The 23,856-nt window shown below is 37.1% G+C and overlaps 1 protein-coding gene across 1 annotated transcript in view; it reads right to left on the bottom strand.

The window, feature by feature from the left end:
* GALNT1 (polypeptide N-acetylgalactosaminyltransferase 1) overlaps positions 1-8,479 on the bottom strand; it is a gene marked incomplete at both ends in the record, with an annotated part of 49,954 nt that extends 41,475 nt beyond the window's left edge. The window contains 2 exons of the mRNA XM_084251769.1: positions 4,810-4,984; positions 8,341-8,479. Of these exons, the coding sequence (XP_084107895.1) occupies positions 4,810-4,984; positions 8,341-8,479 (314 nt within the window). The remainder of the gene's footprint in view (positions 1-4,809; positions 4,985-8,340) is intronic.
* Positions 8,480-23,856: the final 15,377 nt, after the last annotated feature.

Genomic DNA, 23,856 nt, shown 5'->3' with positions numbered 1-23,856 from the left:
TTAATCTAGCATTAAAAAGAATAAATAAGGGGAACAAAATTTTCAGCAATTAGGTAGAGAAAGAAGCTAATTAAGAAACAGAGAGAGGCCTTGGTTCTAAGTTGATTCAGTTATTCTGGGCTATAGCAATCTCCCTGAGATAACCCATCAAGCAGTATGCTTTGGGGGACTGACTTTTTATTAATTAATTTTACTCAAGGACAATAAGTGGGGACTGACTAATTTTTACACCAAAGTTAAAATTACTTGAAACACTGGAAAGACTAAAATGCTACTTTTATGCTAAATATCTCTTGACTATATGTTTAAAAAAGATAAATTATGGGGTTTTGGGTCTGTATTTTTTAAAAAGACAGTAATAAATTTAATAGAAAATTCAAGAGAATAGCTGGAAGATATGCTAGTTTCTCCCTAGAAGTAGAACAAAAAGACAAAGATTAAGAGAAGATTAAGAGAAATCATCAAACAGTCCAAAGTCTGGACAATATGAGTTCTAGAAAACAGGTGGGACACGTATGAGAGCAGTGCCATGAGGATGCATGCGAATGACCAGATTTCACATCTTTACTTGAACAAGCACACAATTCACTTGCGTTCACAAGGATATTGTACAAAACATATTTAACCTAACAATCTATAGGGAAGAAAGGAATGCAATTAATGACACCACAGCAAAATGTAGGCTGAGGAAAAATACAACACCCTCTACCTGGTTTCTTCAAACATTAAACCTTGAGGGGAAAAAAAAGATGAAGAGGGAACCTGCATTCTAAGAGAGACTTCAGGGACACATCCACCAGTAGCAATGCATGGAACTTGCATGGGTCATGATACAAATACCATAAAAATGGAAAACCAGAGAAATCTGAACACTAGGTATTTCATATTAAGGAAATCACTGTTAATGTATTTTTAGGTGTGAAAGTGGCATCATTTTACTTTCATTCATATGATAGATGATGATTCATCTATCAGACATGCATAATGTAATGTTATCTTTAATAATTAAATAACGTAACTGATAATAACATTAAAGATACGTTTTTGCCCAGAGGTAGAAACTGTGCTTCTAATCTCACTCACCTGGTTGTTCTCAAAAGGCCATAAGCCACGTGGGCTTCTCCACTGGTCTCCTCCAGCCATGCCAAGTGGCCTACCCAGGAGTGAAAGATTCAAGTAATAGTAAAAGGCCAAACTGGAAATTACAGTGTATTTCGTAACGTAATCCTGAAAATGGCACTCACTCCACAACTTGTACACACAGACTAACCCTAGTACAATGTAGAAAGAAACTATACAGGGGTATAAATACCAGGAGATGGAGGTGGATGGAGTGCAGCTTAGAGTATAATGATAGGATAAGACAGGACTGTTAGATATTATTCAAGAACTGTGACAAATAATGATGGTTCATTACATTATCTCTATTTTTACATATCCTTGAAATTTTCCATAATAAAATGTTTTCAAAAAAATTTTTTAAAAGAATACCAGCACAGAGATGTAACAAGAAGGTATAAAAAGTAGTACTTTGCATCACTCCCCTTAAGTGGCCCAACCCCAAAGCCACCCAAAGGTTGGCAAGAAGGACCGGTCATTAGTAGCATGCACAAAGCAGGACTTTTTCAGCTCTGAGGAGTCCTCATCAAGTCCAAAGTTCAGTACACAGGCATGTGTCTCATCATTTAAACACTGTTTTTTAGTTGGTCACTGTCCAAAAACTGGTGGCTTAGTATACTCTTAAGAACTACTCATTAATAAAAATACCTTAAAGAACCACATAAAAGATAAAAAGAAAACATAACCATTTAATACAATATGCTGAGTAGTTTTGTGCTTAGGGGCATTATTTAAAATTTAAAGAAAAAGAATCTACCATTAATAGTTGAGGTTCTTTGTAATACAGACATCATTAAAATGGTAAATGTAGACTTCCATAAGAATTAAGCATTCTATAGTAATTCTTAAATTGTCTAGGAAAATACGGTTTGTGAAAATGTAAGATTACAAAAAGGCTTCCTTTGATCTCCACTTAGCTAAATGAATAATACTGTTCATTCCCTCAGTTTAATTTTTACATGCACAACATTCAATGGTTACCTTATTATGACTCATACACAGTGTGCCAGGTTGTATACTATGGCATCTCTAAACAACTTTCAGCAGTTTTCCCTGGAGTCATTAATTGCTTAAATTTTCCCCATTGACATTATTAATATTTTACACCAAACTCCCATCAACTTGCCTAAATTTCTTTTAAACAAATTTAACTGCATCAGGTTTGACTTCAAAAGCATCTTTTTGAAGTCTCTCCTGTGTTTTCTGATCCACTCCAGTCTGGATTGGCTGCCTTTCTGCCAGCACAACTGTTATCACAGGGTCTCCCTTCACCCTCTTTCAGGGATCCCCACCATCTCTCAACACACATTGAATTATCTGTTTTCCACATCTTGTGCCTTCCTTTTCCATGGTTTCAGTAACTGTTTAGAGGGCACAATCTTCAGTAACTTCCCAAGAAAGGATGTGTGACAGTTCTTGAATCCTGGCATTTACAAAGATATCCCTATCTAACTGTATCTAACCAGATTTTAAGTTTGCACAGATATAAATTCCTAAGTTGGAAATTATTTTCCTTGAGAATTTTGCTTCTTTGTTCCCACAGATGCTAGATCTGTGTTGATGGTAACCTGCATTCTTTTCTAAAGAAACCTAAGAAGTATTTTGTGGGGGAGACCCTACTGTTCTGAAATTCATAATGCCTTGGGGTATGGCCTATTTTCATTTATTGTCCTGACAACTTGGCAGGCCCTTTTAATCCAAAATCTGTATAGTTTGGTTCTGGACTATTTTGTGCATAAACCTCTCCCCCATTTTTGTTGTTCTTCTCTCTGAGATGCCTATTAATCAAATACTATGCTCCTTGAGTGTCACTTCCATTTCATATACTTTTACTATTGTCAATCTCTTTGTCCCTATGGTCCATTTCTATAAAGACTTCCTCCCACACTGCTTTCAGTTTTTGTTTTCCAAAAGCTATTTTTGGTTCTGTCAGTGTTATCTGTCAAGTAACTATTCTATTTATAATTTAAAAAAATTTTTTTTACATCGTCGTTCATTTTTGAACAGTATTTGCTTCCTCCCACCCCCTCAGGTGTAGTCCCCATGGAATTTCCATCCCCAATGCACCTGTGCACCATCACCTCAGTCCCCTGTGCTCCTCCCTCCTCCTCCCTGCAGTATGCCTCTGGTTTATAATTGTCTGTTTTTGCTTTGTTGTGTTTTGTACTGTTATTATTTTTTTACACTGATGTCTTATTTGGTTCCCCTATATTCCTGCTATAAGTGAAACCTTCCGATATTTTTCTTTTTCCTTCTGGTTTATTTCACTGAGCATAATTCCTTCTAGCTCCGTCCACATTGCTGCGAATGGCATGAGTTTATCTTTTTTGATTGCTAAATAATATTCCATTGTGTATATATATCACATCTTCATGATCCAGTCATCTATATATTTTTTAAATGGTTGTAATGTTTTCTGAGTTCAAGAGATTAATATGTTTTTAAGTTTTTTCTTCATGAATAGTCTTTGCTTCTTCCAACTTGCTTATTTCTCTACTTTTGACTACATTTTTAATGTTTGAGGGTTTTCTAGTATATCTAGAATTCCTGAGTTATCTTTTTGATATAAAAATGGAAGACCAAAAAACTGAATATAAATTCTGACTATGTAAGTAAGGCTTACTGAATTTCCATTTGGTGACAGCTAGACAGCACTGAGACTTTAATCCCTGTGCCACCAGGGAGGCCCTAAATTTCCATTTGGATGAGCAGGTTGTGCCTTTAAGTTGGACAAAGTCTGATATCAGTTGTTTGTAATTTTCTTTTTTTCCTATGATTAGTCCAATTCTGTTGAGAAGATCTTCCAATCCCGGAAGGCTAAGACTTTAGTGACATTCATGAGAGTCAAAGGAGGCAAAGTGGCAAGGGCTGTAGGCAATGTAGGGATGTAAGTTCATTTAGTCTCCTGTTTTTTGTGTAGTTCCCCTGCTGTTATCTGGCCCTGTTGTTCATCAGTATAGATATGTATACTCTATTTCTTTCCCCAATACATACTAAATAGAAATGAGAGATTATGTCTGCCAAGACATTGACAAGAATGTCATGAGAGCTTTATTCATAATAGCTAAAAAGAAGCAGCAACCCAAATACCTATAAATGTATAAGCAAACTATTGGTAGTATGTTTAATAACAAACCGCTACACTGCATTGAAAAAAATAAATTGTTGATAAATTCAACAATATCATAAAAGTATACTGTACAGATGCATGACAAGTCAAAACAAAGACAAAATTCATCTATGTTTAAGAGGTCAAAGTAATGCTTATCTCTAGAGATGAGAATACTGACAGGAAGGAAACATGAGAGAACTTTTAAGGGAGATGAAAATGTTCTATATTTTGATTTGCTATGGTTAGACACATATGTAAAGTTCAGTAGTCTGTGCACTTGTGGTTGTATTCACTTCAGTTACAAAGAATATTTTTCAGAAAGTTAACCATATGAATGTATTGATAATAGTAAAGTTTTAAACCCCTTACTAATGTATAAAGATAACCAATTATTTTCCATGGCCTATAATACATAGTCCTAATGATCAATAGTTACTTGAGGTGTTTTTTTAATAAGGACCTAATTATTTTTTATGTGTGGTAAGGAGTAACTCAGTGATGTAACATTCATTTACTGGGAATTCAGAATATGCCTTTCATTCAAATTAAATATTATCAGGACCGCATTAGGTACTTACCCTTCTAACCTAACATCTGGTAAAGATCTGTTGAGTGCAATCTTCTCACTTGCCATTAAATTGAACTGGTTGATTTTAAACATCTCTTTCATCTTTTCTTGATCATCTTTAGGAATGACGACTGGTTTCCCCATTTCTCCAGGACCTTCATGAGGCTTTTGTACTGGCCCTAGAACTAAGAATAAGAAGGAATCTTAACTAACATTAATTTTATAGCAATTGATTTATGTTTCTGTTTAACACTTGAATTTAAACTGTACCAATAACCAGTCATTTCCGAAACCAGCCACACCTAATCTGATCCTCCACAAGGTGCTCTCCAACAGTGTCTCTTTCCCCTAACTCCACACACATACTTGGTGCAATCTCAAGTACAGGCAAGGCATAAGCTATTTATATCCTCCAATTCATACTGTAGGACATCTCTACCAGCACCTCTAGCAAAAAAACTTATTCACCCACCTTCTCATCAAAGCTGGTCCATCTCTGGGGGTCTTACCATGTACCAATTCATCCAAATAGGGAACCTGAGAGTTATCTCAGACTTTTCACTTTCTCATTACCTACCTTCAATAGCTTCTCATATTATGTAAATCCCACTGCTTGCATAATTGTCATAGATTTTATTTCCTTTCCACCCCCAGTGTCATTTTAGTGTAGGCCCCAAAAGCTTCTCCAATTTCCAAAACATCCTCACACCCAATCTCTGCTCTTCTGGTACATCAGCCACAAGGCCACCAAACTTTCTTCTGAAAGTCAGGGTCCTATGTACTGCCGTGTTTAAAATCCCGATGGCATTCCACTGCCTACAGGATGAAGTCCAAAACCTTTAGCATGTCATATAAGCCTTTGCTAATCTCCCAAACTTCATCTTGTACTCTTTCCTCGCATTCTCCTATCCATCAACTCTGTGTTCTCACTTGCTCATCTCACACAAGCTTCTTTCCTTTGCTTAGAAGGCAATGCCCTATTCCATTAAACCTAACAAATACCAACTCACCTTGACACTGCTCAACTTGAACATTACCTCCTTCCTATACATTCTCAGATGCCCCATGTTTCCTCCTTTCTCTCCTGTACAAACCTCTAGCATATTTACTTCATCAGAATTTTGCTATTATTATTTCCCTCCAATTAGACTGTAAGTACCCCTAAATTAGACATTCCTACTTTTTTTCTTCAACTATGTAACAGTGCATCTAAAACATTGCCTAACACATATCATAGTTTAACAAGCATTCATTGAGTAGATCTTCATGTTCTATAGGTCCTTGTCTTTCTTTCATATCTTTGCAGTTAAGATAGAATACCATTGAGCTTCCATTATAAATAGCAATGAATTAAGGTGGGGTAAAAGGAAAGTTAAACTATTGCATTTGGGGAAAGAATAACCATGTTTTTCAGCGGTGAATGGCAATAGCTGCCCTTTGACTTAAATGTAGACAGGGAGATAAAGCTCTAACAACAATTAAGGAGGCAGGCCTCTCTGGTGGCACAAGGGGTTAAGCACCACACTATGAAGCTATCCACAGCCTCTGCAGCACGAGTTCGATCCCCGGCCAGCCAGAGAGAAACCCACATGGCACAGCAGACCTCTCCTGTCTCGCCTGCTGTTCCCCTCAGCAGTGTTTCAGTCAGTCTGCCTGTTTTGTTCCCCACTCTGTCTCCAGTGAATCCTCTCACCCCCGCATCCTCATCTCTGGCCTGTACCCCAGCTCTTGTATGAATAAATAAATACATCTTAAAAAAAAAAAAAACAATTAAGGAGGCAGTGTTTTGTTACCCAACAAAGTTACTAAACATCAGGGTGATAAAGTAAACCAAGGGGAAGTCTGCAAATTAATAGGCTTAGAATAAAAATATGTTTATAACAACTTACAGGGAAATTTTAAAGTTAGGTGTTAGCATAGGAATTATCAGAGCTCAGTGCAAGAAAGTGAGCCTAATTTTTAGGCAAATTTCCCAAGAAGAAATTAACAGAACTGTTTATATAATCTCATCCACAAAAATCACAAAAAGTAGGCAGTTAACAATACAAATAATCTTAAATTTTGTATTTCAGGGGACCATGTGCTCTCATTATAAAAATGAAAAATATTTGTATTAGGCTATATACTCAAAATTTATGTTAAAACAACAGAATAATCATTTGCATGTAATTCCTAAAAATAGTAGGATAATGTATATCCAGATAATCAGTAACTAATAACAGAGCATTCAGGACCCTGACTTGAAAAACAAGTCACCTTGGGCCTCCCCGGTGGCGCTGCGGTTGAGCGCTGGGTTGCGAAGCAGCCCGCAGCCTCTGCAGCGCCGGTTCAATCCCCGGCTGCTCCCCGGGCCACCTGAGGAGGGTCCCACATGGCGCACAGACCTCTCCTGCCTCCCGCTGCTCCCCTCAGCAGTGTACTTCGGTCCTTCTGCCTGCTCTCCTCCCCGCTCTGGCTCTGGTGAATTCTCTCACCCTCCTGCGCTTCTGACTGTACCCAGTGCTTGTATAAATAGATAAAATAAATAAATAAAAAGAAAAAAAAAAAAGAAAAACAAGTCACCTTAATACATCTAAAAATAAATAAATAAATAAGCAAAAGGCAGCATTTGTTTACTGGTTTGAGCACAAGGAATTTAAAACTGCATCTTCCAGGTGTCCTCTGCCAAAAATGTCAGTATTTCCAACCTAGGTCCTCATATTTGTGTTTCCTTTCTTTTCCATACCAAATATTGCTATGTTCTGACTGCAGTCCCTATTCTGATGCCTGATCTTTTCAAAAGCCCTTATTGCCAGTGCTAAGTGGAACTATTTACAGCAGTAACGAAAAGAACTATCTAGATCACACCTATCTAGAATGAGTTCTTCCCTTAGGACTTAGTGGGAAGGCAGAAGTCGTCTCTTTTGATATCTGATAACGCAATCTTAAAACTCCACTCGGCATTATGACATCAGACTAACCTGTATAATTTTGACAGTCCTTATATGAGATTCCCTACATTATTTGGTAATAGTATATATCTTGCAGAAACCTAACTACATTTAACATTGAACACAATAATTGAATTTAGTAATTCTACACATAATACTTGAATAGTTTTAACTATCAGAAGAACACACTGGAGGGCCTCCCCTGGTGGCACAGGCGGTTGAGAGCCATGCTGTGAAGCTGTTGGCAGCCTGCAGAGCCAGTTCGATCCCATCGGGTCCCACATGGCACAGCAGACCTTTCCTGTCTCGCCTGCTGCGCCCCTCAGCAGTACATTTCAGTCAGTCTGCCTGTTCTGTTCCCCACTCTGTCTCTGGTGAATCCTCTTATCCTCCCGTACATCTAGCTTGTACCTTGGTTCTTGTATAACTAAATAAATCTTAAAAAAAAAAACAACACACACTGGAGAATTGCTGGAAATACAATCATCATATACAGGAAGACTACAGGGATTACTGTTAATCTAAAAGTTAAAAATTTACAGTATCTATATTAGTTAGTAAACAGTGACATACTTATTAAAACAAAGGTATTATTATAAAATGTCACTTACCATCCCCAGCAGGAAGTCCGCTCTCCTTTTTTTCATCACATTTGTTGCATTCACTGAAGTAAAGCAGCAGGAACATATCCAAGAGTACCCAAATCAAGGAGGTGGCTAGGACCACCTTGCAATATGCAAATTTTCTCATGGCACTTTAGTCAAATGCAAAATTTTAAAATATATATATATAAATATACAAAGATCATGAAAATTATTCCAATCCCATTTCATCAGAAATTATGTTCATAACCTATAAAGAGAAAAAGAAAATATTAACTTAAAATTTTTAGAACCTAGAAAATGAACTGTAAGATTTATTTAATATGCACATGAAATATAACTTGAATATAGAAAAATACTTGGAAAATACATGAAAATTACCAGTATCAAAAATCTACAGATAACTCCTACAAATCACCTCACAGGAAAATGGGTAAAATATGTAAACAGACATCTTGCAGAAAGGACACGTGAATAGCTAATAAACACGTGAAGAGTGCGCAATTCACCGCAATGAAGAAAAGGCATTAAAGCACAATGAACTATTTCATATCCATCAAAAGGGGAACTTAAATGCCTTTTATTCAATGGCTACATTAAATCTTATGGCAGAAGCTAAGCCATTAATTGTTACAGAAGTTTAAGAAACCAGTGATTCCCAGTCCATTTCAATCACTCACATTCAGTTCCCAGGACCCAAGGATTAGTATGAGTCCTCCTAGTAGCCAGTACTGTACATTTTATTGAGCTAAAATCTTGTCCCTCTGTCTCACTGAATTCTAATTTAAAAAAATGGTAGTTACTAGACTTTCAGAAACAGACGCATGGAATGTACAATGGAAAAGAAAAGGGTCATAAGATCTGAAACTTAACCTGGGTTCTGACAATTTTACAGACTTCCCTAATCTTTAGTTTTATTACCCACCCATGTTCCCATCCCCCAATCTGTTAAAATATTATGAGAAAATTACTGGAGGAACTATCACCAAATTTGTAAGGTTGTTTGGGAATAGTTCGACTAGAAACATTTTGAGGACAAAGAAATCATCTTGGGGAGCAATAGAACAGTCTAAGGGACCTCAGGTAAGGATGAAGTCATCCCACTCGGCCACTGCCACTGAGGGTCCAAGGCCTGTGTCACTGCTGACCAGCAGAGACAAGTCAAGTGCATTTAGATGAGGCGGATCACACACTTAGTAGATGTGACCCACAGTGAAAACCATAAGAGCAGATGCTCTGAATATCCAGCTGATGGGCAATGTAGCAGATTCTTATGAAGGCGAACATGTGTGGTATGTTTGTTCTATGGATGGCAGAACAATTCAGGATGGAGAGCATATCTATGAAAAAGATAAACTAGTTCTTACCTACTTCACAAAGTTGCCAGAAGGCAACTTAGAAAGACTCTCGAAAATATTAAGTGCTACTTAAGAAGTTTCATTTCTGCCCATTTCTCTGGAGTCTTTGATCTCTTCCTTATCTTCCTCCTTTCATCAAATCAAAATTCACTCACTGCACAGCAAGACCAGGGATGCTGCTGTCATATTGTTCTTGCTTCAAAATCACATTTACTGAATATCTGATATTGTGTCATATTTGGTAACTTAAAGTCTGTATAAATTTGTATCAACTCCTATTTAATTTTTCCGCAGTTAGAGTCTAAAAATGCAGTGGGTATATGTTTGTTTAGGAGAGGGATATACAGAAAACAGAAGGCACAGGGAGAAAGTAAGATAAAAGGGAGGCAAAATCTTTGGGTTCAACAGAGTCCTTACAGCAAAAGCACAAATTAAAAAAAAAGAAGCCTGATCAACTGCATATATCATTTAAATCTGTTCTTCAAAAGGATGGTTAAAAAGAAAAAAACTAATTACAGATTGGGATAAAATATTTATAAATGACATCTGATAAATGACATATCCAGAATATAAAAAGAACCCTCAAAAAAAATCCAATAAAGTGAGCAAAATGTTTGAATTGCTACTTCACCCAAAAAATGATGTAGCTGGGAAATAAGCACAGGAAAATCGATGCTCAACATCATTATCTATTAGGTAACTGCATATTAAGAACATAACGAAACACTACCACGCACCAATATAAATGGCTAAAGTGAAAAATAAAAATATCCAATGCTAGCACAACTGGAACATCCTCATTGTAGTAGTTGTCATATGGCTGTGTCCATTAGTCCTAGCTAAAAAACTACACCCAAAAAGGTGAATTTTACTGTAAGTAAACTCAACCTCAATAAACTTAAAATAAGTAAATATATAAACTATATAAATAAATTTACTGAAAATAAACTTGAAAATATGGTGTGGGAAGGATATGTTAAATAAATAAAACTGATTGTAGACAAAAAGGAATTGGTGTGTTTCCGCATATGACACAGATCAGAATTTATCTTAGAAATCACTGAAAGCTCTGAGTCTGTTTTGTCCCAACAATATATTAAAACATTCTAAATGAAATGTTAACTTACCTTAAAAGTTAAAATCAGAATGAATGTCAAAGTGCAGTGATCAATTACATCAGTAAACGTCTGACCCTAACCTAGATGTCAGAATCCAAGATTTTCCAAAGATTGATCAACATTTCAAGGGCTTTTCTTTTTTCCTATCACTTACACTAAGACTCTCCAGAAATTTCAAGCATAACAAGAGCCTCAACTCAATAGTACCTGTAAAAGAAAATGAAGCTTGGGCCTCCCCCGTGGCGCAGCGGTTGAGCGCTGGGTTAGCGAAGCTGCCCGCAGCCTTTGCAGCGCCGGTTCGATCCCCAGCTGCTCCCCGACCACCAGAGGAGGATCCCACATGGCGCGCAGACCTCTCCTGCTGCCCGCTGCTCCCCTCAGCAGTGTACTTCAGTCTTTCTGCCTGCTCTGCTCCCCGCTCTGGCTCTGGTGAATTCTCTCACCCTCCCGCGCTTCTGACTGTACCCAGTGCTTGTATAAATAAATAAATAAATCTTAAAAAAAAAAAAAAAAAAAGAAAGAAAATGAAGCTTCATTCTCTTGGACCCAAAGCTTCAGACATCTGAGTATATCAGAGTTTACCTCCCTTCTCCATAGAACACAGTATTCTCAAGACCTAGACCTGACCACTAACCAGATGTAGTATAAACCAGGCAGAGTTATGAGACAGGAAATTTTCAATAGGTCTATTGATTTCAATTGAAGTTGCAATTTCTGCTGGTATAACAAAGGTTTAAAAAGATGAGTTATCCTCCAACATAATCCTCAAACACAATGCAGGAGAGCCTACATTATTTTATTTCCTAATTAGATATTGCCTATTTCTCAATCAGAACTACAACTGAAGGTATTCCATTTACTTATTAATTTTTTATTCAAGCCACAGAAACTCAGAAAATGCAGGGAATGGATCAAATACAAAAAATACAAAAATAAACAAAATACACAGGCTCCTGCTCTTACGAATATATGGCTCCAGGAAAGCAGGCATTTAGTACAATAGTCACATAAATGTGACTTTCAATTGTGATAACTGTTTTGAAGACAGGTATACAGCACTCTACACATTTGAAACAGAGAGATTTAACTTTGTCAAAAAGACTTTCCTCAGTAAGACATGATTTGAAGGGGAAAAAATAAGCATTTCAGGCACTGAGTACCCAAAGGCTGCATAGCAGGACAGAGTCAATACTGAAAGGTCAACAAATCAAAGATACGAGAAGAAACTGTGATGTGAGATGAAGCTGGAGATGAATAAAAGTAGGCAGATTCAAGAGGTAAAGGACAAACTCAATGGGATTTAAGGATGAATCAGATGGTGGGAAAGAGAAGGAAATCCTGGCTTTTGCATCTGGATGCAGAGTGGTATGAGTTATTGAATTGCAGCCACTAAAGGAAGACCAAATTTGTTCTCTTTTTTGTTTTTCAGTTTTTATTTTTTTTCAGTTTTTTTTTTTATTCTATTTTTATATTCCCCATACAATTGCAACCCTAGTCTGCCTGCTCTGTTCCCCACTCTGTCTCTGGTGAATCCTCTCACCCACCACATCTCTGGCCTATACCCCAACTCTTGTATGCATAAGTAAATCAATCTTAAAAAAAATTTAAAAAATTAAAAAAATTTGAAAAAAAAAAAAAAAAAGCAAATGTTAGCGAGTAATGCTAGATACAAAAGTTGGGGTTTAAAAGAGCATGGGTAGGTTAAGATACATAGACAGAAGGCCCTGTTCTCATACAACCTTCCAGGGCAGAGAGATAACAAAAATCAATACACAAAATAGTTTTTGTGGAGCTTACTTTTCCTTAATTTTCTAGAATGTTGGGCCTCCCCAGTGGCGCAGCAGTTGAGCGCTGGGTTGCGAAGCTGCCCGCAGCCTCTGCAGCACCGGTTCGATCCCTGGCTGCTCCCCGGCCACGGGGCGAGGGTCCCACATGGCGCGCAGACCTCTCCTGCCGCCCGCTGCTCCCCTCAGCAGTGACCTTCGGTCCTTGACCTTCGGTCCTTCTGCCTGCTCTGCTCCCCGCTCTGGCTCTGGTGAATTCTCTCACCCTCCCGCGCTTCTGACTGTACCCAGTGCTTGTATAAATAAATAAATCTTTAAAAAAAATTTTTTTTTTCTAGAATGTTGGACTTAATGACTTGCTTCTAACCAATAAAATATGAAGGAAGTGATGGCGTGTGATCTCAAGACTAGTCGGAAAGCACACTACAGTTTCCTCCTAACTCTCACTCAGATGATACATTCTGGGTAAAGCCAGTGCTATATCAAGTGTCCCTACAGCGAGGTCCTTATGGTGAGAAACTGAAGCCTCTATCAACCGCCAGTAACTTTCTTGACAGGCATGTAAGTGAACCACTCTGGAAATAGTCCCAACCAAGCCTTCAGATGGCTGTAGCTCCACCTGACATTTTGACTGCAACATCTCAAAAGAGCCTTGTCAATACCCCCTCCTAAGCTGCTCCTGCATTTATGACCTAAGAAAATATGAGATGAGTGTTTATTGTTGAAAGTCATATCATCTTGAGATAATTTGTTACTTTATCAATAGGGAACTTCAACAACAAACTTAGATTTGAAAGGAAATTCTTTAACCATAGTAGACATTTAATGATGTAACTCTTGATGCATTTTTTGTAACATTCTGTAAAGTAAGTTAAGCCTCCTATTTAAACTTGAGATCATATTGAATATTCAAACCAGAAGACAAGAAAAGGAATAAGGATTAGAAGAATTATCATCTGCAGGTAGCATGCTTTCTAATCATCAAGATTACTGAATACAAGAGTACCATATAACATCAAGCATGCTCCTATATGAGAGATATAACTAATTAGAACATATAAAGGAAAACTAATCACATAAGAAATAGCTACGAAAATCCTCTGGCTTGGGGATTAAATTAACAACAGAAATACAAGACATGGAGAAAACTGAAGACCTTTATTCAAAGAATATAAAAGAACAGGTGACTAACAGATATATCATGTTTAGAGGGAAAAAAATAGCTTCTCAAAATTAATCCATAAATTTAATATAATTTAAATCAAAACCCAAATGAAGGGGGGACTGGATATATTATAAAGCAAAAACATCTAAAACCAGGCAGTACCCAGAAACAAGACCAAATATGTGTGGAAAACTAGAAAGGTGCTAATATTAAAGATTAGTACCATCAAAGTAGCCAAAATGATGTGTAAACAAATGGGGGGACAGTGTGCCAATAAAATTTTATTTACAAGTGTTGAAATTTGAATTTCATCTAACTTTCACATTACAAAATATTTTTTTGACATTTAAAAATATTGAAAACCTTTCTTAACCTATGAGTTGTCATACCAGCTCTACAGTACAATACTAGGGGGTATAAGGCCATAGGGAATGCATATTTTCAATATGAATAAATACAACCAATTTATTTTTTCAGTGTAGAGGGCTACTGATACTTTGGTGGTGGGCATGGTATACATTTGAAGAGGTAGAAAACATACAGTGTTGTAATCCAACATTACCTCAAAAATAATTTGGTTTGCCGTAATACCTACTTCTCTGATTATTTTTCATAAGCTAAATAATAATAATAATCATAATCTCCTTAGGTGAACAGTCAGTGTACAGGATAAAAGTTAACATAGCAGATCTGAGATTGCTATCTTAGAAAAGGCTTGTTTGCAAGTTTTGCCCTTGGTTCTAGAAACTTGGGTGATAAACAGTTCCCTAAAAGAAATAAAACACAGTGCAAATATAAGTATAGCTCACTGCACCTAAATTGTACAAATACTATGGTTTGTGCGAAACATCTGCTTTCCTTCTGGAAGCATGAAATGTTGGTATATGCTCAGCTGAGGGCGCCTACGGAACCAGTGCCAATAAAAACTTTGGCACTGAGTCTTTACGTTTCCCCAGCAGACAACACTTCATAGTGTTGTCACAATTCTTGCTGGAGGAATTAAGTACATCCTGTGTGATTCCACTGGGAGAAGACTTTAATCTTCATCACAATATACTTTTTCTCTTTCCAGTACGTTTTTACATCCTTTTGCTACAATAAAACTTAGCTGTTAGTATGATTATGAGCTGAATTTTGTGATACCTCCCTCTTAATCACTGAAGCTGCATATGGCCTTGGAACTACCAATACAATCAATATATTAAAACAAAAATAAATGTCTATTACACCAACTACTGAAATTCAAATTTGGGTTCAAATTTAAATTCCAATACTTATTATTATTAGTTATATAATCCTGGTAACACTACTTTATTTGCATATACCTGAGCCTCTTTATTCCTCCACGTGAGAAAAACACACCCATAGTCCCATTACACTTGAGAAAATGAGGTAATGCCTAACATACTCATACATAGCACACACTCAGTAAATCTTAAATAATATTTCTAGAATTGCTTTCCTAGATCAAATAAGAAATCAGAACCTATGTGTAGTGATGCAATGAGAATTCAAATGGTGGCCTCCCTGGTGGCCTAGGGGTTAAGTCTCAGCATTATCACTGCTACAGCCTAAGTTCAATACCAGGCCAGAGAATGAACCCGCATGTGGTGCAGCAGATCTCTCCTGTCTCGCCTGCTGCTCATGTTAGCAGCATATTTCAATAAATCCGCCTGTTCTGTTCCCTACTCTGTCTCTGGTAAATGCTCTCACCCCCAGTAACTCTGGCCTACACCCCAGTTCTTTTACACACACAAAAAAAATGAAATAAAAAAAGAATTCAAATGTCATCTGAGCACTGCACAGAGAACCTCACCAACAAACTTTGATCCTGTATTTTCAACACTGGCTCTGAGAGTGATTGCATGTTCACATTATAGGATTATTGGTTAAGTTCAAGCAAGAAAAACCCTATACAGTAAACATTTACTTATTTCTAAACCTAGTTTTCATTTAGTCTTTGAATTGATCTCCCTAATGAAAAAAGAATTTACTAATTAATTAGTACTGGGCTAAGTTTGATAGTTACAGTTCTCAAATTACTAAATTGGGATTTTAGTACAAGCCATTCTCATGTGTATATGAGGCATAAAATCCAATAAACGTCAGTTTGAAACCTACAGAGCTGTAAGATTAAATCTAAACGTAAAGCATAGTGCAATCCTGAAGTTATTCACCCTAGCTATCAACTTACCCCAAAGTGGTTTTTCAAATGAATTCATATCCCAAATCCACATGTCCCACATCTCCTGTTGAAAAATAAATTTCCTAAAATCAGTTTATTACAGAATAACTCTATTCCCTCCCCCCTTTATCTCAACCACCCTATTCCACGGGGCCTATTCATAGGGCAGCCACCACCAGAGGGTGAGGACTGATCAGCTATTTCCCCAACGCTGAGCACAATACCTGGTGCACAGAAGCTGTTTAGTTAACGCCTATTATGTGAATGAGTTAGACAATGAATAAAGTATCACTGTATGCCAATACCAAGCTTAGGGTAAATATTATGAAAGTATCCTCCCTCTTAGAAATTTCTTAAAGATATTTACTTTCTAGGTGGAAAGTGAAAGATACATAGATAGCAAAACCTGTGCTGGACGGCTTGTTCCATATCTCATCCTTAGTACCCTGTATTTTTCACTGCATTAGACTCCCAAATGAATTGGGAGTGATCATTGATCCTTCTCTGCTAGACTACCTACTCTTGATTGGTTTAAGCCAACCGTGGTTGTTCTATTCCTCTTGCTAGTACAAATGACCAAATTTTGACCCATAGGGCCTGAGGGGAAGTCTGCAGGGAAGCATTCAAGAAGTTATGCTCCCTTGCAGATATACTAACAGAGAAACTATACTTTCCTACCCCTGGGGATACTGGTTGTACAGCATACTTAAAGCGCTGCAGCCACCTTGAGATCATGAGGATTTGATGGTGACTGAGTGGAAAGCAAAAGGACCCTGATGGAGCCACTGAACAGATCAATTCTGAAATCTCCTATGTCTGGACTTCTTGTTATGTGAGTTGTTAAAGCCCTCATTCTTTAACTGGTTACGCTGCTATTAGTTAAAAAATATCTCAATATACCATTCTGCAAGCTATCATTTCTAACTCAGGTATGTGTCATGTGAAAAATAAATGAAGCTGTGAATCAGTGGAGGATCAGAATTAAGGAGTCTATTTGGCATAGAAGCAAAATTTCAATGTAAATTTAACAGCTACAAAATTAAAGTTGGTATATAACATGCCATCTTAGACATGGTTATTTAACCTGTCACAAGATCACTTATCCCTAGTTTCCTTAATCTTAAATAAGTATCAAATATGTGCGAGACATTATGCTAAGTGGCCTGATGAAAAAGACTCAGACCCTATACTCAATGAGCTTGCAGTTCAGTGGCAAAAGAACAGGTGTATTCATGTGGCACTTCACAATTTACAAAATGCTTTTAAATCTTTTCTAGATGATTTGCTCAGTGCTACACTCACCTATACCCTCACAAGGTGTGTGGCCACACCAACAACCTACACCCGAAGGTCAATAAGGCCCCATGATCAGCTACTCCTCGCCAGTAGGACAGCCTCCTGCCAAAGCCCCTGTGGCCCTAGGCCTTTTCACAGACTGGTGCAGAAAGGAAAAAGTGAATATATATCGAACACAAGATAACCCAGATTCTGGAATTACAGGCAAACCTCAGAGAGACTGCAGGTTTGGTTCCAGACCATCACAGTACAGTAAAGGTGCAACAAAGCAAGTCACACAAATTTTTTGGTTTTCTGATGCATGTAAAAGTTATGTTCATGCTACACTGTAGTCTATTAAGTGTGCAACAGCATTATGTCTTCAAAAATTTACATAACTGAACTAAAAAATACTTTATTGTGAAAAAATGCTAACCATCATCTCAGTCTGGTCAAAAAACAGTAACAATAGACTTTCTTGACTTGTTATAAATCTTCAATTTGTAAAAGACGCAATATCTGTGAAGCACAACAAAGTGGAGTGCAATAAAATGAGCCAGGCTTGTAGTCAACAAAGACTATAAGCAGCTACTATAAATATGTTCAAGAATTTAATAATAAATAAAGAGACGGAATGCTCATCAGACAAATGAAAAGTATAAAAAGGATCATGCAGAATACAAAGTCTGAAATGGAAAATTCACCTGACAGGTTTGAATATTAGATTTGAGACAATGGAACACAGGGTGAGTCAATTTACAAAGAGAGCAAAAGCAATTTTCCAATCTAAACATAAGAAAATGTTTTTAATGAACAAGACGTCGCAGTGAGCTATGGTACGGTAACAAAGTTCAAGATAAGATACTGAACAAGTGGAATGTGAAATCAGTTTCCCTTTGTTCCATAAACAGTAATACAACATGTGTGCATAAGGCAGTGGGACAGGTGCTAAACAGAAAAAGGTAGGTGTCTAGGATGCAGTTTTGACATGAAGGAACAATGCAGCAAGGGCATCAGACCCCTAAATACTATGACACTTGCCCCAGAGGTCATGCAGAGAAAAGGATCACTTATGGCTGGCAGGATCAGAGAAAGCATTCCTCCCCACACCGTTCTCAGCATGTCTTTGTGCCTCTAACCACTGAGCCTGCCCAATCCAGGAACTTGCTTATCTCCTTATCTTTCTCTGCAGTGTGAGAAATTGAGGATAAGCTCTTGCCTCACAGGTGCCTAATAAATGTGTGTGGAATGAAGGTGTTGTGAAAGTGTCACTCTCTTGGTCCAGAAGGTGAAAAAAACTGGGGAAACAAGACCTAAGATGGTAGTGGGAAAGGTAGGTTATTTTAATCAGAAGGTGGGAGCAAAGTTATAGCAACAAGCAAATTTAGTGTGTGATTTAAACCGGATGATAGGGAGAGCACCAACGTCACCAAGGACCTTTCAATGTGGTAGCTGAAAACCCTCAGCTAAGGTGGTTAGTCTGAAGAATTGGAAACATAAAATTTTTTCTTATCATCTAGTCAAGATCAACCAGAGCATATGAAAGAATAATGAATTAGAGGGTCTTAACTTTTTGATCAAGTGAACACAACATCCCCTCAAAAGTGAGGCTGAATGTCAAAGTATAAAGAAAGCTTTTAGATACCTTCTTTAAGTTTGTTTTCAGTATTTTGGTCTATAAGCATCCAAGATGAAGAGAGATGTTATCCCAAAGAGGAAAGTCTACAAGAACAGAACAGTTGAACCCAGCCTTTTGTGATGCCTATATACTTGCACAATTCCAAGGCATACAAGGAGACTTGTATATACTCCCCTAACCCCAATCAGCCAGGCGAGTCAATACCTATTGCCTGGGAGAGTGTAATACATAGTGAAAGGGCCCAGGGGGCCTAAGCTCTGATAAGGGATTCTCTGAAGCCAAAAGACAACCCATGAGAAATATCCAACCCCCAGGACTTTGACCTGTGAGGCCAAGGGTCTGGCTGTATGGAAGTCGGTGGTAGCAGTTCTGCCGGCCTCCAACTTCGCCACCATCATCTTGAAAAAGCCAGACACTGAGTCATTGGGTGGAGAGTCATCCCAGCCATCTTACTGGGAAAGCCTGAATGCTGGTTTCTCAGGACCTCGAGAACTGGCAAAAGGCATCAGTAGATGAATGCACCTGCCAATTAAATTTTTTAAATACAACCAAAGATATCATACATAGTTAAAGGATAAGCCTAAGAATAGGGGGAAATATACACAACAGAAATTATCAACAAAAAACGAGTATCAGAATGCACTAAAAAACTCCCTATCAAAACAAATGAAAAATGGCTGAAAGGTATGAGTAGACAAATTACAAACAGCCAATGACCTTAGCAGAATGGCCAAAATACAGGTGTTAGTAAGGAATAAAGAGAGGGAACACTCATACACAATGTTGTTCCAAGTGTAATCTGGCATGGCTACTTTGGAGAGCAATCTGGCAATTTCTAATAAAACTGAAGAAAACATTAGCATATCATAATCCTACTTCTAGACATATAGCAGTTACAATTAAACAGAACTATGTGCATCAATAAGGGTAAAAATGTTGAATGGAAAAAAACTATGCAAAATATGTAGAGTACATTCCATTTATGTATAGTTTTAAAGTATAGAAAATAAGACATATTATTCATAGACATAAGCATACATTGTAAAGATAGGATAATATGCATGAGAATAAAATACCAGATTCATATTACAGTTATTTTTGAGGAAAGAGGAAAGGGCTTCAACTACATTGGAACTTCTCTATATAAAATATCTAAACTGTGGCAGACTGCTAGCTGCTCACCAAATATCAAGTTTCCTCTTCTTGCTTATGAATCAAACCTGTGTCTTACTCAGAGTGGCAATTTGCATATCCTAGTCTCTGCAGGTTCAGGTGGTCAATAGGGTAAAATCAGGAATCACTGGGTGAGGCCGTTGAAAAGGTATTGAACGGGCAATGATTTACTTCACTGGGGCATGGAACACTTTTACCCTTATCCCTTCCTTTATTCTTCTGCTTAGAATATGAACACAAAGAAAAGAACTGCAAGGACCAGAATTTGCAACCATGAGTCGACCTGAGAAAGAAGTATCACAAGCTACTGAATGTAATACAGAAAGATAAAAGGAGTAGGATCCTCGATGACCACACAGCTGCCATTGCCTGAAGATGAAAACACTCTTTAAAGTACCTCTGTGGGGAACAGAAGGGGAACAGGATCTTTTAGAAGCAATCAAACCGAAAGCTAACTGAAACAGAAGCACACAGAGGAAAATGTTAAGACATAGAGGAAAGATGGGCTCATAACTGTTCCTTATATTCTGCTACTGTACTTTTCTGTTTTAAATTGTTTTATTTAAAAAATCTTTTATTTCTCAGATTTTAAAGAGATTCTCAAATGTTACCAATAGTCAATTGTTAGTCAACAGATCAAGCCAAACTACAAAGATAAGATATATACTTTATGAAGTGGCCAATCTGCATGGATAAAACAATTCACATGGGCAGTTTCTGTATTAATGCTACTAGCACTGCTACTGCCATTTTGGATAACTAACAAGACTGTAGAAACCTAGTCTTTCGGTTCAGGACTTGGGATGAGAAAGACCAAAACCAATCTGCAGACTAAATGGAAACCTCTGTTATCACCCTTTTGCTTCTTTTTCCTTCTTACTACATTTACCAAAGCTCAGGGCCATAATTTTTTTTCCCCTCCCCACAACTGGATCATCAGGGAAAAGAGAAGGAAAAAAAAAAAAATCAAAGGACAATTTCTATCTTCAGATTTTTACAATATACAGATGATGTTGTTAACAGCTGCAAACATGAAGGTTCTGAGGACTCCTTTACTTAAAATGTTTTGATTATGACTTTGATAACGCAAGTCACCTTTTGAGACCTAAAGTTTTAAAATTTGCTCAAGAGATCAAGTTAAAACAGAAATTTGCCATGGAGGTAGATTTTAGATTTTGGTTTATCTGAAATATTTAGTTACTATGTGCAAAAACTAAAATGAATCATTGTCTTATTTATTAGCATGTTACAGAAAAAAAGAGTACTCTAGTTAGTTCTGACTTCTACTTCCCTAGATTCCTCATAGGCACAAGACACTGCAAAACACACGTAGTCTTCGTTTTCTTTACTTAACAGTCAGCAGTTCAGTACTTCACATTTTGTTTTGATGGATTCCCCCTCCCCCAATTTGGTTTTCCTTTTGTTTGTTTTTTCCCTAATACCACTTAACTTCTTTTCTTAGCCTGTCATTTTAGAAGTTGTTCCACATTCTGCCTGCTGATTTTACTCAACTTTCTGGCCCCTTGCTCTTTGTTTCTGTGAATAGCTATTCTTGGCCTCACTCCCTCAATTCCATCCTCCCCTCATCTCAGGTTGCTTCTGCATTGATACTATTAAAATCCATACTAGGAAATAACAGCCCAAGTGCCTTCTCTCGGAATTTTTTTCAGTTCTTTGGTAGCACATTATAGGACTTATTTCCTGTTCTCAGAGCAAAAACAAAACAACCAACCAACCCCCACTGCAATTAGGATTTTAATAGTGTAACAGAAAGTTAACAATTGTTGCAGAAGTCCCTGAAAAAATCTTGCTATTTAATTCATACCAATAGCTCAAAACATTTCTTATGCATTATTTTTTAAAACTCCATGAAATTGTCAAAATTATACTCTGGTGAAACCTCTTAAAACTCAGGTTTTCTATCTTTTCCTCCTCACATAAATGCAACAGTTAGACATTTTTATCTTTATTATTGATAGATACATATAACTAAGAAACTTTTTTTTGCAGATGACTTTTCTCCACTTTCAGTTTCAAAGAATTTAAGAGTTAAGTTCATCCAGGAGCAAATTTTTCCAAACACACATACTATGTTACAGTCTCAATTCAGTTTCCCTCTTACAACCATAAATTCCAGAGGAATAAGCATAAAATGTTTAAAGATATATTTAAATATTAAATATTATATACTTCTTAATGACTATAAGTAATTTTACAGTTTTGATGACATCCCAACAGTATTATAGAAAAGAGTTACCTTTCAATTTTGAGTTAACTTCAATTTTGCTGTATTGTTATATAGTAATACCGTATATATATTTAAGTGCTTGATTACACACGATTGCCAAAAAAAAAAAAAAGAAAAAGCAAAGCAGTCTTAAAGATAAAATATTTGACATAGCAATCTGTTTCATTACAAAGAACCCTAATCTTAAGGGGAGTTATTTAAAAAAGAAAAGGGGGAATGGGAGAGTAGTAATAAAATCTAGATATTGTTTCATTTCTTTTTCTTTTTTCTTTTTTTTTTTTTTTTTTAGTAAAATGTGAATTTGACCTGAATCTGCAAACAAACTCAGACACTATAGGGACCACTGAAGAAATGTAACTATAATACATTGGTACTAAGGAATTAATGGTACTAAGGAATTAATACTGTTTTTACTGGGTATGATATCGTAATAGTGCTATGACGATATTAAAAAATGTTCTGGGCCTCCACAGTGGCACATCGGGTTGAGCGCCACGCTGTGAAGCTGTCCACAGCCTCTGCAGCACGGGTTCGATTCCTGGCCGGCCAGGAAGCAACTCACATGGTGTGGCAAACCTCTCCTGTCTTGCCTGCTGCTACCTTCTGCGGTGTCTTTGGTCTGTCTGCCTGTTCTGCTGCTCGCTCTGTCTCTGGTGAATTCTCTCACCCTCCTGTGCCTCTGGCCTGTACCCCCGTTCTTGTATCAATAATGAATCTTTAAAAAAAAAAAAAAGTTTTCATTTTTTAAAAATCCAAATTGAAGAATGCTAGAGATGACATGGTATGTCTGGTATTGTTTTTAAAATATTTGGAATTACTGAGTGAAATAAGTCAGAAGGAAAAACACTGATTTCACTCATATGTGGAATATAAGGAAACCAAAGGAACTGATAAAACTAAACCAAAAGAAACCCAAGAAATATGACTGCAGAATTGAGGTTACTAGAGGGGTCGGACATATGGGGGTGGAAGGAGAGAGGGGCTCAGTGGTCTATGGTAAAGGACTGTAGGTGCTTTGGAGGCAGGTATAGTGACACACATCTGTGGAGTTATGAACCTATTTCCCTAAATCATATACTGTGTAAACCATTGTTACCTCAATTAAAAATAATAAAATGCTTGGAATTGGTGTTGAGGGCTATAGGGCAATGCTGAGGTAAAGTACATGTGGCAAATCTTAACCTTAGCTCTATCTGGAAGAGGTATACAGGCTTAATGGGATTCACTTTCCTATTTCCTCTGCTTTTCTAGATGCTACAATTTTTTGAAATGAAAAGTTCAGGAAAAAACTTTTATGTCTGTTTCAGATAGCTAAAAGCTAAGTTAGAATTACAAACAGATTAAACATTGTATTATGGCAGCCAAATATTGCAAACACTGGTGTTTTGTTAACAAAATCAAGGCATAAATGCATTCATTTACTTAACTTCTATTTAATCAGTACTTATTTACTATATGCTAAGCATTTCACCAGAACTTGGAAAAACAAAGATGAATTAAGTGATGTCACTGTACTTAGGGAGGAGACAGTCAACACAAATACCTGTGATAAAGGATTCTAGGTGGTTTGGCGGAAGGGA

The sequence above is a fragment of the Talpa europaea genome (assembly GCF_964194135.1).
Source record: "Talpa europaea genome assembly, chromosome: 13".
NCBI classification, from domain to species: domain Eukaryota; kingdom Metazoa; phylum Chordata; class Mammalia; order Eulipotyphla; family Talpidae; genus Talpa; species Talpa europaea.
This window is presented reverse-complemented; position numbering and strand designations above follow the sequence as displayed.